General features: G+C 63.5%; 1 protein-coding gene and 1 long non-coding RNA gene across 5 annotated transcripts; one reads left to right on the forward strand and one right to left on the reverse strand.

Moving 5' to 3' along the window:
- Positions 1 to 6327: 6327 nt before the first annotated feature.
- On the forward strand, positions 6328 to 14215 carry AMZ1 (archaelysin family metallopeptidase 1). Its single transcript, XM_087866934.1, is given in 7 exon segments — positions 6328 to 6769; positions 8170 to 8341; positions 8571 to 8573; positions 10411 to 10682; positions 10988 to 11157; positions 11634 to 11810; positions 13655 to 14215. Coding segments are annotated over 7 exon segments (1659 nt in total). The 5' UTR covers positions 6328 to 6465.
- Positions 13433 to 21164, reverse strand: LOC123802562 (uncharacterized). Of its 4 annotated transcripts, none has more exons than XR_015726665.1 (4): positions 19588 to 21164; positions 19334 to 19458; positions 15460 to 18016; positions 13433 to 14872 (listed from the first exon to the last, which is right to left on the reverse strand). It is a non-coding gene; the product is annotated as an uncharacterized LOC123802562 (long non-coding RNA). The 4 variants fall into 4 exon arrangements; XR_015726663.1 differs by having other exon boundaries at positions 15460 to 15637; positions 17881 to 19458; XR_015726664.1 differs by having other exon boundaries at positions 15460 to 15640; positions 17881 to 19458.
- Between the last annotated feature and the right edge of the window lie 470 nt (positions 21165 to 21634).

A 21634-nucleotide genomic window follows, 5' to 3' on the forward strand; every position in this document is an offset into this window, starting at 1 on the left:
TCCTGCCTGGCGGCCCCACTTTCCACCCGGTCCCACTTCGGTAGGTCCCTGCCCTGGTGCTGACGTCATGCTGGGACCTCCTTGATTTTCGTGGCCCATGACAAGTGCCCACGCTGCCCTCACCACGCGGCTCGTGCCAGTTCCCGAGGGCGCGGGGGTGCGAGGCAGGGATGTGGGGCGAAGGCCACAGGCAGCACGCGGTGGGGGGTGGGAAGACTGGGACACGGGGCCCAGGGTGAACGGGGAGGGGGCGCGGCGAGAAAGCTGGTGGCGCGGGGACCCAGCGGGGACCAGGAGGGGACTGCCATGCGGCGTGGCCAGCGCGGGCGGCGCCCGAGCCCAGGGCGCAGCATCCCGGCCCGGAACGTCTTGGCTGCAGCTTGGGTCCGGTCCCGCAAGCCCTGAGGACGCCCTGGCGGTGGTCGGCCCCTGCTTGGGCCTCGTGTGCAGATAGACACCTCCCCCTGCCCCCCGGGGGCGGGGAAGGAGGTGGGGAGTGCGGGAACAGTGCGGCAGGATGGTTTGGTGCAGGGCTGCGCTCCATGCTCCGTGCCAGGGCTGGACTTCCCAGCTAGCCCGCAGAGGGGACGCCCTGCCGCACCGGAGGTCCGGGGAGGGACGGGGCCATCTGCACCCCAGGAGAGGGCGGCCCGGGCGCTGGAAGCAAACAGGCAGCAGCAGAGCCCAGAGCGAGGGTGGAAAGCGGGCATGGAGCCCCCCCACCGTGGGGTGGGGTGTACCCGGAGAACTTCACTCCACCCTGGACCCCTCCCCCGCCCACTCATCGGGAGGGGCCTCTGGGACCCCCGTGCCGCTGGACAGGGAGGCTCAGCTGGCTGTTACACCCCCAGGAAAACAAGGCAGCAGGAGAGACTCTGGGTGTAGGGCTACTCAGAGACGATGGAGTTAAAATCCGGACAGGGTGGGTCACAGGGAAGGGAAGCATGTCCAGAGTCCAAGCTGGGCTCTCTGGTGATGGTAGCTGCGACAGGAGGCCCTGAGGTCTATGCCCTGGGTTCCCCTCCTGACAAACGGAAGCCATCTGAGCAGCGTGAAGCCCAAACCCACCAGCGCTCCTTCTGCGTGGGGCTGCTCCAGACGCCCCGAAGGCTCTCCCCCAGCTCGGGAAGGGCCAGGCAGCCACTGGGACGTTCTGCAAAGCGTGTTCAGAGTAACAAAATCAGAGTGCGCTTTCTCGCCCAGAAGCTGGAGAATCTGTCCGGTCAGACTGGGGATGAGGGGAGGACAAGGGCCCAGGGCTCTGGGGGCTGGAAGAGGGGGACGCAGGGGCCCCAGAAGTGGGCAAGAGGGCTGGAAAGCGTGGCCAAGGCCCCGGTGTGAACGGCGGCCCTGCAGAGTCCTCCCTGCCTTCGTGAGATGACAGGGCCCACCCTGTGTCTGTGGGTTGACCTCGGTCAGCAGGCAGGAGTTCGGGCTCCATCGTGAGGCACGGCTTAGAAACTCCGGCTGGCTGCTGTCCCGCTGTGTGGCCCCCTCTGAGGCCCGGACCGTCACCGCGCCACGACACCCCGCGTTAGTGAGGCTCGGATGGGACAATGCTGGCGGAGGTCGGGGGCATCAGGCGCGCCCCGCGCGCGTAGCTGCCGCCCTCACGGTTCGCGGAGGAGCGTGGCCGCGGGTGGCAGAGCCAGGACCGCAGCGGGGAGCCCAGGTCAGGAGGTTATGCTTCCTGATCATTCCTTACGGCCAGGATGAACGGGTTGGCAAGCAGCAGAGGGCCGGGAAGCGCTCCCTCCGGCCGCAGCTCCCCCCACCCACGGCGCCCCTGCTGCCCGCCCGGATGGTCCAGGGTGCGGGGAGGGGTCTGCGTGTATGGCAATGACCTCGCAGGATGGAAATGTCGGGGGACGGGGGGCTTCCTTCAGTGGCCCAGGAAGATAGGAAGACGAATGTGGCCACGCGGGCTTCTCGGGAGGAAATGCTGTCCGGACCGCAGAGGAAGGAGGAGAGCGGCGTGGAAGGACAGAGGGAGTCAAACGGCCTTGTGCCCAGGCTGGGTCCTCAGGTCCCAGTGACCTGCCAGCTCCTGTGAGTCCGAGGCCAGCGTGGCCCCTCCTCCCAGGCTCTTTGGGCCCCCAGTGGCTGGTGGGCCCGGGGCGGTGCCAGGACAGGGCCGTGGGGCTCCGCCGGCTGGCGCCAGGCCCACCCCCCCGGAGATGGTCGCGGGCATGCAGGTGTCTCAGGGAGGGGGGTTCAGGGAGAAGACCATGGTTCTCAGAGTAGATCCTGGGGACCCTACGCGGGACCCATGAGGTCAAAACTGTTTGCACAACAACGCTGGGCCGTAAAGGGCTGTTTGCTCACGAGCGTAGGCGGGCCTCTCCACCACCCGGTGACCTCACGTCATGCGTGGGGGGGTGTGCTGGGGGGAGCGGGGCTCTGTCCTCGCGCTCCACAGCTGCTTCAGCTTAAGTTCAGATGCAGTGAATGTCGACAGCTGTAGCCCGTGTGAGTCGGAGCTCTCGGGGGTCCCATGGTCTGTCCGTGTGGAGAGGCCCCGGGAGGGAGACACGGGTGGCATGCGGGGCCCGGCCAGCCTCCTTTGGAACCGCGGGCCGGGTCTCCCCGTCCTCTGGTGCGCAGGTCCGTGCCCGTGGTTTCTGGATGCGCACCTTCTGGGCCCTTCCTGTGCCACGAGACTGGGTTCTGTGGGGCCGGCCGAGTGAGCCCGAGGTTCCCAGTTTGGGTCAGAGTCACACCTGGGACAGACGTGGCAGCGCCCTGGAATGTTCGGTACGAAGAAGGCATGTTTTACTTCCTGGGGCTGTGGCTGGGGTGGGGGCGTCCGGGGGCGGTGAAGCCCCGAGTGGAGCGTGTTGGGGGATACGGGAGTGCGTGCTGCGACGAAAGGCCCTTCGGGGTGGGAAGGCCTGGAAATGGGGCCCAGAAGTGAGGGGTGCTGTATGGGGGGGCAAGAGAACCTCCTCTGAATCCTTGGAGCCATGCATCCCTGGGCAAGTGGCGTCCCCTCTCGGGCCTCAGTCTCCTTGGCTAATAAGGTGGGTGAATACTGGTAGCTGCGTTTCGGGGAGTTGTGGGTTCAGATGAGGTGTCGGGTCAAAAAGTGAGCTTGGGGTTTGCAGGACGGAGGACCTGGTGGGGTCGGGGAGTGGGCTTCAGGGGGGGTTCTCGACTGGGGCTGGTTCGGGCTGCCCGTGACACAGCCCCCCCACCCCCCGGGTGCAGAAGAGCCCGGCTGCCCCGAGAACTAGTTTATAGGCTGCTGTCGATGACGGAACGATCCCCAGCTGGCTGGGACAGCAAGGGCATGATTCAGGGGGTAACCGCTGATGGGAAAGCGTCACAACCTAGCAGGTGCCTCGAGGGCACTTGCGAGCAGGTCCGGGGAGAGGCAAGCGCGCGGGAGCAGGGTCACGCAACCGGCGTCCAGAAATAAGCTCTGAGTGAGCGTGGCGTCAGGTGCTCAAGGCAGCCCCCATCCCCCGCCTGGGGCGCCGCCTCCTCCCTCCTGCTTGGTCTGGACGCCCTGGGCAAGGTGGGTGGGGCTGCCGAGCCCACTGAGCCTGGGAGGACACTGAGGCACAACGGGGTTAAAGGTCAGAGGGCCACGTTTGTTCCAGAGCCCCAGCTGGCATTTAGGGCACTCCTTCATCAAGGGTCTCCCGAGTGCCCTTCTGTGCCCGGCCCCTGGGGTCCCGGACGGCCAGGAGCTCACAGCCCACCCGGAAAGCTGGCCGGAGGGTCCAGCGTCCACACAGCACGGTGTCCGGCCCACCCAACACGCACACATGGACCCCCCCCCGCACCCCTCTCGGGGGAGGCCAGAGCTCTAGGCACAGCCTTACCCGCTCCTGTCTCCCCGCTGCCCCGAAGCCACCCACAGGGCCTTTGTATCTGCTCCCTCACTTGGGACATGTGCTCCAGACCCTCCAGTGGCCCCTTCCAGGCTGCCCAGACCCTGTCTTCTCAGTGCGGCCCCCCGCCAGCTCTGCCTTTCCTTCCCGGGCTATTTCTCCTCTTCTAACACCCCCTATGCAGTATTCACTCTTATGGCCTTGTACTCTGCGCGTTACGTCACTAGAATTTAAGCTCCCAAAGGCCAGGGACCCATGCCTGTTTGCTCCAGGGGAGTTGGCCGAGCCTCATGGGTGGGCAGGGGCTCACAGACCGTCCAACGAGCCAAGGAAGGAGGGAGGGTGCCCCCATGTGCCTTGTGCTGGGCCCTCCCGGGCCACCTCTGGAAAGAGGATCTTCCCCCTCGGGTCTTTCTGGCCCCGTGCAGAGCCTGCCCGCGAGGGCCCCTCCCCAGGCCGTGTGATTCGGTCCCTGTGTTCACGCGTCTGATGTTTTCTTCCTCCAGCCAGGTGCATATAACCTGTTGCAAATTGCCAGTGTTGGCTGGAGTCTGGTGGTGCAGGGCTCCTGAGAGGGCGGGGGTCCTGCTGCGCCGGGTGATGGGACCCCGTGCAGGTGCCTCTCCCCGCCCCCCACCCGAGTCCTCCCAGCTGGGTGGCTCTGGGGACATTTTTAACCTTGCTCTGCGTCAGCTGCACCCTCTTGGAAATGCGGGTAGCAACTGTCCCCACCTCCCCGAAGGTTCGAGCCAAGAAGCCCGGGACTTAGCTGGTTTGAGGTGTATTTGCTGCTGACCCCTTAGCACTTGAGGGTCATTGACAAGACCCTTCTGGAAAGCAGCTTGGCCATACAGATCAAGATCCCTTAAACACATGGTGTCTTCTGGGAATCTCTCCTGAGGACCCATGTACCAAGACATTCATCACAGTGCTTTGGGGGCAGTCCGGAAAAACAGCTTATTTATTTATTTATTTTTAAGTAGACTCCATGCTGAGTGTGGAACCCAACGCGGGGCTCAAACTCACGACCCTGAGATCAAGAGTTGGACACTTAATCTACTGAGCCAGCCAGGTGCCCCCTAAAATGGCATTTTTTAATAGAATGTCCAAGAACTTGGGAAAATGCTCATTATACACGGAGTCAAAAGGCTGTGAGCTTGCTCGCAGAATCAGACCTCGTGTCTGCAAAATACCAGCAGAGACACGCGCAGCTGTCCGTGACGGGCCTCAGCGGGCACTCCGTCCTGGCCGGCCCCCACCCCCCACAGTAACTCCGGATAATAGGTCAGGGTATCTATACGCATATACGTCCATAATGAGGAAAATCTGGGAACTACAGAGGGCGTCTTGGCGTATACGTGTGTGGTTCACGTGTTTACATAGATGTCTACACACACACACACACACACACGTACATGTGTGTACCTAGAAATTTGTTTTCCAGACGAATGTTTTAAGCCGGCATTAGCCGAAGGGGGCGTGGGGTCATTTTTCCATTCTTCCCACAAACGCAAGGCCCGTTCCTGTTTGGGGGTTCTCATCGCTGGCTTGACTTTCTAAATTAGGAGTCGGCCAAGTGCTGCCGTCTGCTGCGTTCTGATGCCCCTTGTGCTCGGCTCTGTTATTTGTGTGTCTTTCTCTGGCTTCCTCCCTCGTTCCCTCCCCCTGCTCTGCGAGGCTCCCCCTGCCCACGGTGCACGCTTCTGGACAGAGATGGGAGCCCATCGTCCACCCGGAGTGTGGTAGCGTTTTGGGGTGCATGTGGTGGGGAGGGGGCATCGTCTCTGACAAGCACAGACGTGCCCATCCACGCCCCGATTCAGAAGGAAAACTCCAATCTGTGAACAGACTCTGTCCCGTTCTCCCGGCCCATCTGTCCTCCCCAGCGTCTCCTCTCCCCGCCCGGTCTGTTCCAGCCCTTAAAGCGCTCTTTGTTGCCCGGCCACATCGCCCTATTTATATCTTTCTGTGGTTGGCACGTGTGCCCGTGCCTCGCGTGTGCGGGGAAACCTCTGGGTCTGGCTGGGCGGCTCGGGGAGCAGGCTTCCATCCTCGGGTATGCACGGACCTGCCAGGAAGCCCTGGAGTTCGGACAAGGAGGTCTTGCGGGGCCCCAGGCATTGGGGTGCACTTGGCCATCACAAAGAGGCAGGAACAGCTGTCTTCGTTCTTGGGGGGTCTTCCCCAGGCACCCCCTTCCATCTGAGGGCAGGTGGGGTGGGGAAGCGGGTGCTGGGGCTCCATGGCCTCCCCTCCTGCTGCAGGGGGCCAGGGGCTGGAGCCAGAGCCAGGGGCCAGGCTGCTAGAGTAGGGGGAGATGCCGTCCTTCTGCCCCTGGCCGGGCGGGAGGGCCATGCAAGAGAGAACAGACCATGTGTGCTCAGCGGTGCCTGTTCCCCCTCCCCAGGGTGCCGCCAGGCCTGGACGTGTCCGTGCTGCCCCTTGCTGTTGCTGAGCAGACCCCACGCCGGGCAGGGCCAGGAGTCACGGCCCCCCCGCCCAGCGTCCATCGGAGGGGAGCCTTCAGCTGTTCCCGTCGGCCTGCAGGAAGGTTCCGGAAGAGCTGGTGGCCGTCCCCGGGGAGGTTCATGGGCAACAGCAGGGGCTCCCCGGAGTGGCCAGGCCCGCCATGCTGCAGTGCAGGCCGGCCCAGGAGTTCAGCTTCGGCCCGCGGGCCCTGAAGGAGGCGCTGGTCTCCGCCGACCCGGCCCTGCAGCAGCTCTATGTGTCCACCTTCAGCCCCGCCGAGAGGCTTTTCCTGGCCGAGGCCTACAACCCCCAGAGGACCCTCTTCTGCACGCTGGTCATCCGCACAGCCTTCGACTGGCTCCTCAGCCGCCCCGAGGCCCCTGAGGACTTCCAGACTTTCCACGCCTCCCTGCCGCCCCGGAGGCAGAGCCCTGCCCGCAAGCACATCTACCTGCAGCCCATAGGTACTGGGCCAGCGGGCCACCCACCCCGTGGGGCCCATAAGGGGGAGGGGGCGTCCTGGAGCTGCAGGGCCCTGCAGGGAACCCGGACCCTAAACCTGGGTACAAGGCAGGGAGTCTGTGCCCAGGCCCCAGGCAGGCCCTGCCGGGAATAGGGACAGTGCTGGTGGGGCGGGGCGTTGGGGTTGGGGGCAGGCAGGCCCCGCTGGGCTCAGGCTCTCCACCTCCCCCACCCCACCCCAACTCAGACTCCTGTCAGAACGCCCAGGGCTGTGGGGCATTTCAGGCATGTCACCTCCCACGGCACGCAGGTGTGGCCTTACCCAGGTGTGCCATCCCAGGCCCTGTGCTGGTGTCTTTCAGAGCCCGCGTCCCCTAGGGGGCTGAGGTTAGGACCAGCCTGTGTCACAGGTGCAAACAGGCGGGGAGAGTCACTTGAGAGCTGGGGATGGGTGGGGGTGGGGGGTGAGTGCTGGCTTGTTTGGCCCCGAGGCCGTGCTGGGGGGGTGGCTAGGCCCGTGAGGGACTCCGGGTTCTCCACGAGGCCTGCTGGCTGGGGGCTGGGGAGGAGGAGGGGCAGGCGGGCTGCGTGCTGAGGCCCAGCAGAGGGGACGTGGGGCAGGTGTGGCGCCTGGCTTTGCAGGGGAGGAACAGGCCTTTTTGTCGGAAAACCTGTGTGTCCGGCCAGCCCCGTGGGGCAGTGTCCCTCCAGCCCCAGGGACCAGAGGCCTGCAGGCAGTGCTCCTTCTCCATCGCCCTGCGGCCAGTCCTCCATCTCTGCCTAGAGAGGCTGCCTCCACCCAGCTCCCAAACCATGCACTCCGCTCCGGGTTCCCTGCTAGTGGCTCCCCCAGGGCTTCCCATGCTCTCGGAAGCAGATCACGGGCACCTCGTTAACCTGTGGTTTCGGTTCTGAGGTGGCCCAGGGCTCTGCATTTCTGACTGGCCAATCCCAGGCCCTCCTGGCCGCCACCCTCGGTCTGTGCCCCTCGGCCTTCCTAAAGCGCAGCCTGGTTGTGGCTCCCGCAGGGGCGCCTCACCCACGCCCAGCCTCGTCTGTACCCTCCCAGTGTCCCACTCTGCTCCTGCCCGGCCGGCTCTTGGCAGCATTGACCCCGAGGGGCCTCTCTGACCCGCCCCTGCTGCCCCCGGAGCCCCTCCTGGAGCTCCCCATCCTCCAGACTTGTGTCCCCTGCATCTTGCAGGGCCTCTCCTCCATTTTTCTCTTTTGTCCCTTTACAAATGTCCCTGTGTGCCCGACTCTGTGACGGCAGGTCCTCGTCAGGCTCGTTGACCCAGTGGGGGTGCTGGGTGGGGGCACAGGTGGGGGCGCTGGGGTGCTGGGCACGGGCTGGTGGGGGCCAAGAGGCTGACGTCCTGTCCCCCCCCCCCCCCCCGCCCAGATCTGAGTGAGGGGCCGGCGGGCGGCGCTCTGTTGGAGCACCTGAGGAGCTGCACGGAGGCCTTTTTCTTGGGCTTGCAGGTCAGGTGCCTGCCCTCGGTGGCGGCCGCGTCCATCCACTGCTCCTCGCGTCCCAGCCAGGACTCGGACAGGCGCCAGCTCCACACAGGTGGGTGAGCGTGGCCTCTGCCCTTAGCACAGGGCTCTTTCCGGGAGGCAGAAAGTAGAAGGAAGCTGCCCAGGAGAAGGAAGGAATCCCTTTCCCCTCTTTTGTGGGGGAGCCTCTATTTCGCAGCCTTTGGAAGGGGAGGGCTGAAACAAAGTTCCCTTCCCCATCCGTGGAGCGCCTGGAGGCCGGACTGCCAGCCCCGTGTCCATGGGGAAACCCCACGGTGCGAAGAGCAGGTGAAGCAAGCCCTTTCCGGGCCCCCTGCTGCCTCGCAAGGCATCGCTCCAGCCTTCTCTCTTGTGTGCGTCCAAAAGACCCCTCCCTGTCCCCAGGGTCACTGACAGCTGGAAAGCAGCTGGGGGGGGGGGACCGATGGACCAGGGGCTCTCCGATGTGTGGGACACTTGGACTCAAGTCTCGGGAGTCCCAGGATGGGGCTGGGGCTCTGACTGATGCCCAGTCTGGAGCACATCGGGGTCTTTCATTGGTTGCAGGACCCCCCCCCCCGCCATGTTCTTCCTGCCCACTTGGGGCTCCAAGTGGAGGTGTATTCACCCTCCTCTCTCTCTCTCTCCAGTATCTTCTCTGTCCTTGTCTTCCAGCCACGGTTCATTCCCTTGCAGTTTACCCATCCCCCAACCGCACCACGTACGCCGTGACGCCCGTACCCTGAGTTCCTGATTTCAGTTACCCTGCTTTTGCATTTCTGTAGTTTCTCATGGATTCTTTCTCAAATTAGCAGCGTCACCCTTTTAAAATACCGATTTCCTGCTAGAATTTGGGCTCAGCACTCACACCCATGGACGTAGTTGCTGTGGTTTGTCTAATCCCACCATCTGGAGCGTGCTGTGGCTGCTGTGCTCTCTGCTGCTTCTGTCTTGGTGTCTTGCTGTCTGCGTGTCTTGTTATTTTCCATTGTTAGCTGGACATCTTAATTGGAAAGTAATTTAACTTTTAGGAGAACTCGTGGCCTGGGCTGACGTGATTTGCTCTAGGGAGGATTTTGGTTTTCCTCTGCCAGGCAGGTGCTGCCTGAGACGCAGGTGGGCCGCCCATGGCCCTGGGAGTCCAGCCCGCACCCCCCATCCTCACCCCAGAAGCACCTCAGCCTTAGCTGCCCGCTCCAATCCTCTCCCCATTTCTAATTTCTCATTGGGTCTCTGATTTTTTAAGTCCTGTTTACTGAGGCATAATTCATGTGTAGTGAAATTCTCCCTTTCATAACAGCTCTGTGAGCCTTGATGAACACACCCAGGACCCAGTTGCCACCGCAATCAGGTGCAGAAAACTCGCTTCGCCCCCCAGGACATGCGCAGTGTCCCCTGTGGCCAACTCCACCCCATCCAGGACGCTTTAAGAAGCTCTTTTTGTATTTCACTCAGCTTGTCTGGTCATCTTCGGTAGGAGGGCTGGTCGCAATCCCCAGTGTGCATTAGGGGAGCTGCTGGCACAGAGTTTTCAGGGGGAACAGGGAGCTCTTGGCTGGGGCAGGTGCCATCCTGATGGTGGCATTCCTTCCTGTGCCCCGGGCTTCGGGTTCAGCCACTCTGAGACCCTCTGCTGGTCCTAGACCTTACTGGCCCTGCCTTTGTCCCCTGCCTACAGGACTCGGCCCTGCTCCAGGCTCAGTCCCACCCCCATAGCACCTTCAGATTTCTCGGACCCTCTGTGTCGTCTTCTAAGGACCCTAATGATAGCCTTGAGCCCGCCTGGATAATCCAGAGTCACTTCCCATTTTAACGCCTTCGGTTTAACCACGCGCACAGCATCCCTCCTGCCACGCGAGGCAGTGTATTCACAGGTCCTGGGGACTAGGATGCAGGCAGCTCTGGAGCCACAGCCCCGTCCTGCGGCTGCAGGGGCACTGTCCCCTGAACACCTGGTCCTGTTGATCAAGTGGCCTTTTTGGCGTCTCCACTTGGATGTCTCTGGGCCTCAACTACCTCGTCTAAACCAGCTCTCCTGAGTGTTGGAAACGGAGACCCCTGAGGTCCCGGCCTGTGGCCCCTGGTCCACGTTGTGCAGCATGGCTGCTGGGACTTCTCCACCTCGATGACCGTCCTCTTGTGCAAGGTGGCCAGCTTGCACCTGACTGGGCAGAGCTGGCTGTAGGCAGAGGAAGAGGGGATGACAGGATTTGCCTGCCCAGAGCCTGGGGCTGGGGGACGGAGGCCCAGCTGCCTCCTCACCTCCCCTCCGGCCCTCTCCCCTTGCAGACGGCATCCTGTCTTTCCTGAAGGACAGTAAACCGGGTGACGCACTGTGCGTGCTGGGCCTCACGCTGTCCGACCTGTACCCGTGCGAGGCCTGGAGCTTCACCTTCGGCAAGTTCCTTCCAGGACACGGTGAGCCAGGGCCCCGGCAGCCCCTGCCTCAGCCTGTGCTTGGGGGGGTCCACCCTGGGGCGCAGGGGTGGGGCGGTGTGCACACACAAGTGCCAGCCCTCCCAGGGAAGATGACGCACTGTCTGGAGACAGCTGCTTCTGAACGTGTATCCCCATGTCCTGCCTCCACAGGCAGGGACCTCGTGGCTCCTTCGTGGGGGCGCGGGCAGGGCCGGGCCTCCGGGACCTGTGCATCCTGAGGACGGGCTGGCTGTGCTCTGGGGCCGTCTGTGACAGGCCGCCCTTGCATCTCTGCCTCTCCCTAGAGGTGGGCGTCTGCAGCTTTGCCCGGTTCTCGGGGGATCTCCTGTCATCGAGGCCCAGTGCCTCTGACCCAGCCCCGGTGGAAGTGGCCACAGATGGCCCTGAGACTCCCGTGCAGGACAGTGGCCAGACCGTGTGCTTCAGCGCCCTGGGGATGGTCCAGTGCTGCAAGGTGGGCAGGGAGGCCAGGGTGTGGGGTTGCTGCACGGGTGGGAGAAGACGGGGCAGCAAGAGGATGGAAGGCCTGGGGGCTCTGGTGAGTTCCAAGAATATGCCGAGGATGTGTGCTCAGACAGAAGGGCTGAGTGTTCCGTCCAGCCCTCACAAGGGCCAGGCTTTAGAGCGTCACAGACACCAAGGCCCAGAGCCGCCCGCACCTTTGCCTGAGCTCACACAGCTAGAACGGGCAGGGTTGGGATTTGAACCGGGGTCTGTCTGCTGCCCAAGCTCCCGTGCAGGGCGGCCCCTGGGTGCCGCTGCACGGGAGACGTCTGTCTGTGCCTGGCGCCGTCGGGAGCGGGGCCCGAGGGCACACGGACCACTCCCTGGCCATCAGGGCCCCTGTCGGGGCTGCCCCAGGCGTCGGGGGCTGGGCCGGTGGTCGGGCGCATGGCGGCGAGGGCAGTGGTGCCGTGTGGTCTCCCTTAGGTCACGTGCCACGAGCTCTGCCACCTCCTGGGCCTGGGGAACTGTCGCTGGCTGCGCTGCCTCATGCAGGGGGCGCTCAGCCTGGACGAGGCCCTGCGGCGGCCCCTGGACCTCTGTCCCATCTGCCTGCGGAAGCTGCAGCACCTGCTGGGCTTCAAGCTTGTCGAGAGGTACAAGGTGAGGGGCGGGTCTGGGACGGCCGGCCCGCGGGAGTCCGAGTGCCCTGTCGGGGCTCGCGCGCGGGGCTCAGAGGGCAGCGGGCCGAGAGGCGGGTCCCGGGCGCGAGAACCCCAGACCAAGTGAACAGACCCGTGTGCCCACTTCGTCATCCTGCTGGCACCGGGCAGCGTGTCACGGTCCTACCGGGTGCCTGGCCCGCGGTCCATACCCGGGAATGGTGGCCGTTGCCATCAGGTTGCACTGGGTGCAGGAGGGACGAGGAGCAGACCGCTTTTCTTTCTCGAGACACAGCAGTGAGTAGGAGCTCTCAGCACGGGTCAGGTGCTAGGCCTTTCCTAGCATTTCCTGCATGGCAAAGAGCACGCCCGCATCCCCGCGGCGGGATCGCGGCGCCCTGAGCGGGGCCCCCCCAGCCTGCCGGAGGAAAGGCTGGCCCCTGGGAGGCCAAGGCCAATGCGCGCACTTGGGAGGCGGCTCTGCCTGGAGGCCCGGCTCGTGGGGTGATGCTGCCCTCTGCTGTCACCTCGAGGCATTGCCCACAGCCTGGTCCCCGGGGCAGCCCTGGAACCTTATCTTCAGGGAAAATGGTTTTGCAAACTCAAACTTTATTCAGCGTTTGAGTCCAAAGGCAGGTGGGTGTTTATTAAGGTCTATCAACCAAATCACTTTGGGCTGGAAACTTTCGGTTTTAAAATTAAGCCAAAGCCATGGTTGAGGCTCTGGGAGGGCCCCCCTTCCTCTTGGAGGCCAGCAGCCTGGACTGTGAGCAGCAGTTTCCTGGTGAGGGGGTGTGCCCGACTCTGGGAGGCTCGACAGGTTCTCGGATGGGAGGGAGTTTCTGAGCCGGCCCCTGGGGGGGGGGGAGAGCCTGCATTTCTTACAGGCTCCTGGGGGTGCTGCCAGGCAGGGACCCTACTTTGAGGACCGCCAAGCTAGTGGGCTGGGTGTTTCCAGGTCCCAGAGCTGCCTCCCCGTGACAATCTTCTCTGAGCAACTCCGGGGAATGGGCTATTGAGCCCTGAGGAAGCGGCCAGCCCAGCTGGAGGGGGACCCCACACGCAGCCCTGCCGAGGGCTCAGAGGGAGCGGCTGACGGCAGTCCGCGGGAGGGTGGAGCCGGCACGTGCTGTGGGGCACGTATGGGGAAGGAGGCCCCTCCGGCCCGTGAAGAGCACTGGGGTCCTCACTGGCGTCCTTCCTTGGGGTTGTGTTCACCTGACACAACTGTCGTGGCTTCTGTGCTCCCACCTTCCGCGCACAACCCTGACCAGGAGCCACAGCCCCCGACCTTCCATGTGACTGGAGGGGCTCAGAGGAGGAGGATGGGGGCCCCAGAGCCCTGGTTGGTCCCTGGACGCTCCGAGAGGTGACCTAGCGCTGAGGGAGGGCCGGGCCAGGAACGGTCCCTGCTGTCTCTATGTCCCGGTCAGCAGGGTGCTGGAAACACCTGCTAGAGACCAAGCCGGGGTGTGGCACGTCGGTGACGCTGGGGGCAGCACTGGGAAGGGACGTCTTAGGACACAGTCCCAGGCACGTCCTGCCAGGAGGACAGGTGCAGATGCCAGACGGGGAGAGCCCTGAGAGCAGAGATCCAAGGAAAAAAGAGTGAAACCACGCAGAGAAGTTTTGAGTATATATTGCTCTTAGAACAGTGGGAGTTCCATTGAACTTCGGGCGCGCACCGCTCCTGAGGGCATGCGCGGGCCCTGGTGGCGCGAGCCTGAGGGGCCCCGGGCTAGCAGGGGACAGGGGGCCCCGGGAAGGGGCTGGGTCTCTGGGCAGTGCTCTGGCTACATAAAGGGGCGGTACCCAGGAAACCCAGCCTGTGTCTCTCCCTCCCAGAGACTTTACGCCTGGACTCAAGCTGAGACGCAGACGCGGCCCAGCCCAGACGCGGGGGCGTCGTCGGTGGCGGAGGACACCCTGCCCAGCAGCGCGGACTCGGGCCTGAGCTGCGGGAGCGCGTCGGAGCCGGGCAGCAGCCTGTCAGAGCCCCTTACCCCTGACGCGTGGAGCCACAGCTTCTCCGTGGGGCCGGAGCTGGAGCCCGAGGAGGGGCTAGGCTCACTGGCCGTCCCCGAGAGCCCGCCGCAGCTCGGACCCCCGCCGGAAGCCATCGAAGAGCATGGGCGGTGGCTGGCGCTGTGCATCCAGGCCCTGGAGCGCGAGGTGACGGAAGAGGAGCTGGCGCAGGTGGACGGGGCCGTGGACGCCCTGGCCGGGTGGGAGATGTTCACAGGGCGGCTCCCAGCCATCAGGCCGGACCTACCCTGTGGCCGGGATGGCACGGGGCTGCGCAGGGTCCTGGGGGGCACGTTTTCCTCGCTGAGGAGGAGGCTGAGCACACGTAAACTGTCTAAGGCGGGATCGTCCCCCTGTCGCTGGAGGGCGGAGGAGAATTAACGCAGGAGCCTGTCCAGCGCCGCGCACCCCTGGGGGCCAGGAGGGGAAGATCAGCTGCAGCCCGGGTCCTGCCCCTGGGCCCAGGCCCAGCAGACGGTCCTCAGGCCCAGTCTGGATGGCACCGCCGGAGCATAGAGGCCGCCGGGGGCAGGGGGTGGCCCAGGGCTGGAGCCGGTCTGCATGCCAAGGGGAAGCGAGGGGCTTATGGCTTGTGGCAGGGACTGCACATGGGACCGTCCTGCAGGCTGCGTCCACGAGGCTGTGGGGAAGGGTCGCGTTGACAGAGGCGTCTGTGCTGCCAGGCGGAGGCCCTCCACATCCCCAAGCCCGCTGCCCGCCGTCCCCCGCGGTGGTGAGAACAGTGCGGTCTGTGTGTCTGGGGTCGGCGCTTACGGCATCACGCAGAACCCGTGGGATGTCACGGACAGTTCGGACCCCTTCCAGCACGGGCCGGGCTGAGGGGGCCAGCCTGCCCCGGTGTCTGTGTCCCTGCGATCTGCTGCACCGTGGCTGCTACCTGCGAAGCTCGGGCGCCTGTGCTCGTCTGCCTGCTCTGTCCTCGTGCGCGAGCACCCCCGCGGCTGCGGGGAGGGAAGCGGCCGGTGCCCAGAGCAGAGCTCCTGCAGCGTCGAGTGTGGTCACGACTGCTTCGCCCTCCTGGAAAGAGGCAAGAACGGGGGGTGCGCGTATGCTCTGTGGGTAGCTTACAGTTCGGGGGCTTCCTAAGGAAAACTGCAAAATATGATCCAGATTTAGCCCCTCCCCCCCGAAGCAGGCCTGCGGCTTCCTGTCAGAGGACACCACACAGGAGAGCAGGGTCCCAGGCCTGCAAGGGGACAGGCGCAGGTGTGGTCTCCAGGCCTGGGTCCCAGCTTCTGAGAGCATCACCGTGACCAGGAGGTCACGGAGGGAAAGACGGAGAAGGCAACAGAGGGAGGCCCGCGTCTGGGGGTCTGTCACTGCAAACACAGTCCCCGACCTTCGTGCCTTAAAGTGACCGTCTGCTCTGAGCTCAGCTCAGGCGGCTGTGCTGGGGGCTGTGGCCGTGCGGCCAGGAAGGCGGGGACACCTCCGGGAGCACCCCAGGGCATTGCTGCCACCGTACCCCAGCATGGCCATCACCCAGGTTCACGGGGAGGGGTTTGAGGGTGGTGGCGGCAAGGTCGGGCGGAGCAGGGGCGAGGGGAAACCTCCATCTGTGAGCGCCGTGTGGACTGGCCAACCCGCCTCCTTGGTCATGTTACCTGTTTCCCAGTTTACTTCCATCTTCTGCAAAAGCCGGTCTCCAGGTGGCGGCGGTGAAGCTAGGACGCCCTGGCTCAGACGCGGGGAGGGGGCGCTCAGGGGCGGAGTCCGTCTGTGGGGGCAGCTGCCCCGTCTGCTTTGCTCCCGGTGGCACACGGACAGCAGTGTGAAGGACAGCTGCTGGGGGAACGTTTTGAGAATAAAACATTGAGGAACAGAGGTTCCTTCCAGCACCAAATAGGCTGGGGGTGGGGTGGGGAGCAGTTTGGGACAGTCCCCAGGGGCGGCATCTCTAGCGGAGGACTTAATGCACGCCACGTGCTCCCAGGCCCTGGTGCGGCTGCGCACCTCACCCGAGCTGAACTGGGTGTCGACATGTCATGGTTTCTGAGAAGTGAGGGGCCCTGGCTTTTGTTAATAAACATACAAAGTAGACTGTATCGCCTTCGAGCTCCGTATCAGTCACTGGTCCCCGTGAGTCCCACTTGGCCCCAAGGGCCGAGGGCATGAATGCTGCTAAAGATACTCCGGGGTCACGACACCACAGGTACCGCGGCTCCCGGGGCGGGGAGCAGGAATCTACCCGCCTTCCAAAGTAGCTTCAACACCCATCCAGACGGTGCAGAGGCAGCCCCTCGGCCAGCAGCCGCGCCACCTGCCCTTCCCCTCAGGGCCGCTCCCACCCCGTGCAGGCAAGCCCTGTGGGCACAGGAGCGCCCCGCGGCCACCCCCACAGCACCAGGGCACGGGGCTGAAGGCGGGTGTGGGCCTGTTAACAGTCTCACGGGACCGCGGATTCAGACCTTTCCCGGAAGAACGAACTCTCCCGAAGGGCTTAAAAATAACCCCAAAACATGCCCTGCCTTAGCCAAGCAGCTAATGTTAAAGCTAAGTCCAAATTTAGATCCCATCAAGTTCAAAAGACTAGCCACACCATTCCAGGGGTGCAGGCGCCCCCCCCCCCCAAGGTCCAAGCCAGGGCCTCAAGAAGCTGCTCTCAGACCTGACAGGAAGCGGTGGCCACGAGACCCAAATCCACCTGGGAAGGGACGGGCTGATCTTCCTGCAAAGAACCTGCCCCTTTGAACGAGTCCATCTAGGCGCCGGGGACGTGCGCATGTCCCTCGTCCCTGGGTTTGGGGATCTGCCCAAGGCAGCAGGGCCAGAGGGCAGACTGGCCCCTCAGCGTCGCAAGGTGAGTCTGAGGAGGAAGGGGAGTCGGGGCCCCAGTTCAGACGTTCCCGGGAGGTTCCAGCAGCCACAGTGCGTTGCTGGACTCCCTGGAGGTCGGGCTGCGGTGTGGGTGGGGACCGGCACACTGGGGTGCGGGTGCCAGCTTGCACAGAGCCTGAGTCCCTGGGGCTCTGCGGATTGTCCAGAGCGAGTGAGTACCCCGAAGAAGGCTGGGGGAGGGAGGGGTTCAGGGCTTCACCCGGCAGCTCCGAACTGGGGCTGGGGCCGCTGCCAGGCCGGGCCGCCGAGGCGACAGCCCGGGAGGACTCCAGGTCATGGTGGGCCAGCTATAGACGAACCCGGTTTCAAGGATGCCTGAGGAAACAGCCAGCTCGAAGCCCTCAGAAAGCTAACACCGCAGGGTAACTGGGAGTCTGCGGGCCGCACTACCGTCAAGAAGCAGGGCTTGGAGAGCTGCCGCGTCCCTGGGCAGGGCTGGCCGAGGCGGCTGGTGCAGCCCTGCCCAGCACCACCCGGCAGCACCTGGATTCACCAGAACCCAGAATAACCATGGTTTATTTTTGAACTCTCTTCTTGGGCACAGACACAAATGAAAACAAGCGAGTCAGGGGGTTATTTAAAAAAAGCAATTTCCAAGAAACGTCCTGGGGCCATGACGTGCTCAGTCCACCCCCGCCCCGTGAGGACCAGGGTGACCCGTGGACTCGCTCACCAGAGGTGGCCGAGGGCCGCAGCCCACGCCCCACTGAGCTCTGCGACCGGCCTCCACCTCCTGCCTCTGAAATGACCCCTGGCGCCCAAGGAGTTAACAGGAAACACAACCAACCAGGTTCCCGCGAGGCCACCCCAAGCGGCAGGTACCCGAGCATCTAAGCACGCTCGTGAGGTACTGAAACTGCGCCAGGCCGCGTCCCTGTCCTCAGGCTGCGCCCGCACGCGGCCTGCTACACTGATTCTCTGGCGCTGTCCCCTCCCTCCCGGCCAGCTCTCTGGCTAGAGCGCAGCCTAAATGTCACCTCTCAGTCATGGCCAACGCGGCTTCCTTCTAGGTCCCACCAACATGCTGAGCACCGTGTCACATTCTTCTTAGCGCTCGGCTTCCCCACGCTTGCAAGGCTGTGTCGTGGGTCTCTCACTCCCCCCTCTCTCCGCGGGGACCGGGCAGGACACTGAGCTCCACTCGCCACCAGCTCCCAGCCCGCATGGCACGTGTGGGGCGCACTCACCTGCTCCTGGAACAGGTGACTGATACAGCAGGCGGCTTCTGGGCTGTAGGATCCTGTCTGCGGCTGACATCACCGTCTTTTTCCTCATTCAGACTTTTAGCAACAATCGGTGACTCGCTGTTTCTCGCCACACCAGCTACAGTAAGAGCAGAATGTCCGAAGGCACACGCCTGACCCTCTGTGTGCACGGGCCTCCCACCATGAGCCCTCAGGCCGGCTTGCTGCCTTCCACCCTAGGCCTGCCCGGGCCAATGCTCCCAGGGGCTGCGCTGGACAGGCAGGCAAGTCACAAGCCGGGGGACAGGGCTGGGAGCACGGGGGTCCCGGGAGGAGAGGGAGAGTACCGTGCAGGGCCCAAGTGTGCAGAAAGGGGCTTTTCTGAGAGAAGCCACCTAGCGTCACCGGCAGGACAAGCAGGAGTTGCGTCCGCCTGCCCCAAGTGTGCCGGCATGAAGGATGCAGGGAGGGGTCAACACCCCCACACAGCTTTCATCTGAAATGGCATCGGGCCTCAGCCACGTCCCTCAGGAATGACCTGGGCGCTTCCCCCCGGAAAGGCGCTTCAGGGGAGGTGGGGACAGCGGCATCCTGGCTGTCACCCTGGCATCACTGGTGGCCCCGCGGCGCTACCTCCCATCCCCTCTGCCCATCCCAATCCCAGGAGCTATAGGCACAACCGGATTAAACTACTAGATCGGTGTCGTCCGTGTTTATAAAAGTCCCACAGCCAAGGGGAAATTCTCCCGAGCGCGGCATCTTAGTACCGAGATTCCCGAGGACTTTAATGTGCAGAGTAAATTCTGCGCAGTTCAAATTTTCTGAACTGCTTATGTATTATGTTTTTGTTCTTAAATTAATAAATGCTGTCAACCCACGTGAAGAAAAAGCCTGCGGGGTGGGGGGTGAACTGCAAGTCAGCTGCAAATGAGAACATCCCCCTCTGAACCAAGCAGGCGCTCCTTCCCGCCGGATGCGCTGGGCTTGCAGGTGCACAGGGCGCCGGGCAGTGTGTGTGCGGGGGAGCTCTGGCCACTCACCCACGCACACAGCCACGCAGCGCATGTCCCCGAGGCACCGCTATGCTCATGTCCCTGACGGGGGTGGGGGGTGGTGGTGGTTAGGAATTCTACTTATCACACTGGCTCATTCCCCGTTTCCATGCTTTCTGGGGTCAAGTTTGCACCTCTGAAGGGATGGAATGCAAAGAAAAGGTGGGGTGGCTGTTATTTCTTATACTAATACTTAACCCACGGCGTTTCTCAAGGCTGGGGGCTCCACACTGTGGCCCGGCCGCTTGCTCACCCTGGGTCCCCGCCACGGGCCGCGCTTGTAAGGGTGTGTGGCAGGGGTTGTGGAGCAGCACTGGCCGTACAGGGCGCTCCCGCTGGGGGCCGGGACAGGGCATGGAGGCAGAGGACAGGGAGGGCCCAGATCTGAGGCTGCGAGCACCCACGCGAGACCCGGCGGGAGGCCTTGGCTTCTGGAACGGCATCTGCGCCACGAGCCACGCACTCCAGGATCCACGATCACCTGTGCTCTTCCATCCGAAAGACGTCACACGCGGTGGGGCAGCAGCAGCTGGTGTTCGACGGGATGCAACATGCCGGGAAAGCAAGGGCAATTCAAGGCAAATTTTAGTACATTTATCAAAATCACATACACAGAACACGGTACACCCACCACCGCGGCCACATAATGCGTTTTTACCCTTTTCGGTAGGTATTCTCGCCTGGGACACGGCATTCATACACGGAGGCCCACCCAGCAGCACTGTGGGCGGGCTCGGCTCTGCGCGAACTTCCAGGGTGGTGGCCGTTCCTCCTCGAGTTTCCTTCAGTGAAGCTCCCGGACGGGCTCCGAACTCAGCATCCGCAGGGAACACTGAAGCCGCGATGCCACAGCCTTTGCGGGGTCCCCGGCACACGCTCGGCCCGGGGTGCAGCTGCAGCATGGGGGCCACACGGCGGGGCAGGTAAGGTGCGCACAGGGCACGGGCTGGGGCATGGAACACCTCATCGGGTCAGAGGATAACCGCCAATTTTAGTTAGTTTGAATGAGTTTAGAAAAAGGATATTTGGAATGTTTTAAATCAACCTGAAGAGGTCCAAAGATGATTCTTTAAGATTCTAGAGATGGACAGAAAGATCGGTTTTAAATTCCGTCATAGGCAGGCTTGTTAAAGAATCTAGCAAGAGCTCAACTCGAAACAGGACGGACGGTGGGGAAACAGCCAAAGTTGCCTGAGTGCTCCCCGAAACACGCCCCCACCCGCCGCCCACAGACCACAGCCAGAGCTCTGCCCACCTGTCTGCGGGTGGGTCTGGGAAAGGTGTCCGGGCTCACCCAGACCACGTGGCCAACTCTCAGGGCAGGTCCCAGGTCCCCCAGGGGACCAAGAGCTCGCTGCTGACAGCCGGCAGGGACCAGCGTCTGAGGAGGACAGCATGACAGGCACTGGTGGGAGGGCCTCCAGCGTCACCCATCCCTGGATGGGGTGGGGGCACGTGGGCACAGTCGGGCACAGGCACCCGAAGTACTTCTAGACCGTTGGTGGCAGGACAGAGGGTCTCTGGCCTCGGCTTCAGGGCAGAGGTCACAAAGCGGGGCCTTAGGCAACCCTGCTCTGTCTTCTTTCCCGGTGGTCACTCTGACGTCCTCTGGGAGAGCGGACCCAGAGCTGGGGGAGGAGGGCGTCAAGCTCTTCCCTGCGCCGCAGCGGACAGAGGGCAGCCTTACCCAATGATGCGCGGTCCACGCAGGCCCTTGGGGAAGGGCTGTTCCCACAGGGAAACTCCACCATGGCCGCGGACGGCTGCGGTTGTGTTCACTGGGGGGAAATACATCAGCTTTTACAAACACAAAATAAAGTGAATTCACGGTTAATGCAAAGGCCTGGAAGTGACAGGCCTGGAACAACGGCCCCTTCTTGTCACAGAACAGGAGCTGCTGGAGAAGGGATGCCCGCCCTGCGGCACGGCGCTGGCGAGCCCGTGCCCCGGCCTGATGGGAAACTCGGGCTCATTCAGGAACCCCCGAGTCGCTGCTCTCGTGTTTCACTTTGGTTCACGTTACGAACACATGAAACAGAAAACGCCCTGAAGAGAAAAACTACCTTCTATAAGCAGCTTGGAAACCGAGACCCTCACTTTCCAGTTGAGCCACATTCATAATCAGCCAGCGGCAACGTCTTCAGGTCCCTCTGGCTAAGACACGATGACATTTTAAGAGGTTTTGCTGCCTCGTGGTAAGATTGGAGGAGGGGGAGCCACCACAGGGCGGAGTCAGACCCCCGAGCAACCCCCCCCACCTGTGCCCCCACCCTGTCCCAGCCCTCCTGTCCTCCAACCAGCTAGGAGAGCCTGCCGCCCTCCGTGCTGGCCTTCTGGGCTGGAATGAGGGCCCCCCCCATTCTCCCCCCATCTCCCCCCCCCCCCCACCGCCGGACACACAGGGACACCAGCCCCTAGGAACGTCCCCCTGCCTGGATACTTGGAAACCCGCTTCTCCTGCTGGAATGTGGGCTTATGGCCTTGGGACGGCTCAGCCCCCTGGGGGCTGCTCCGCGATCTCTGATTAGGCACAGCCCGGAGCTTGCAACACACCGCTCTGGCAGCCCCGTGGCTCCAGGTCTGGCTCAGAGGCGTCACCAGCGTCAGGGCTGTCAGGTCGGCTGCGGACACGTGCTCTCCTCCAAGGAGAGAAGCCCGGTGAGAGAAGGGGCCCCCGGGAGTTACCTGTCAGGGTCACCTGAAGA

The sequence above is a fragment of the Ursus americanus genome, chromosome 2, assembly GCF_024610735.1.
Source record: "Ursus americanus isolate L20-20 chromosome 2, mUrsAme1.1.p, whole genome shotgun sequence".
Taxonomy (NCBI): Eukaryota; Metazoa; Chordata; class Mammalia; order Carnivora; family Ursidae; genus Ursus; species Ursus americanus.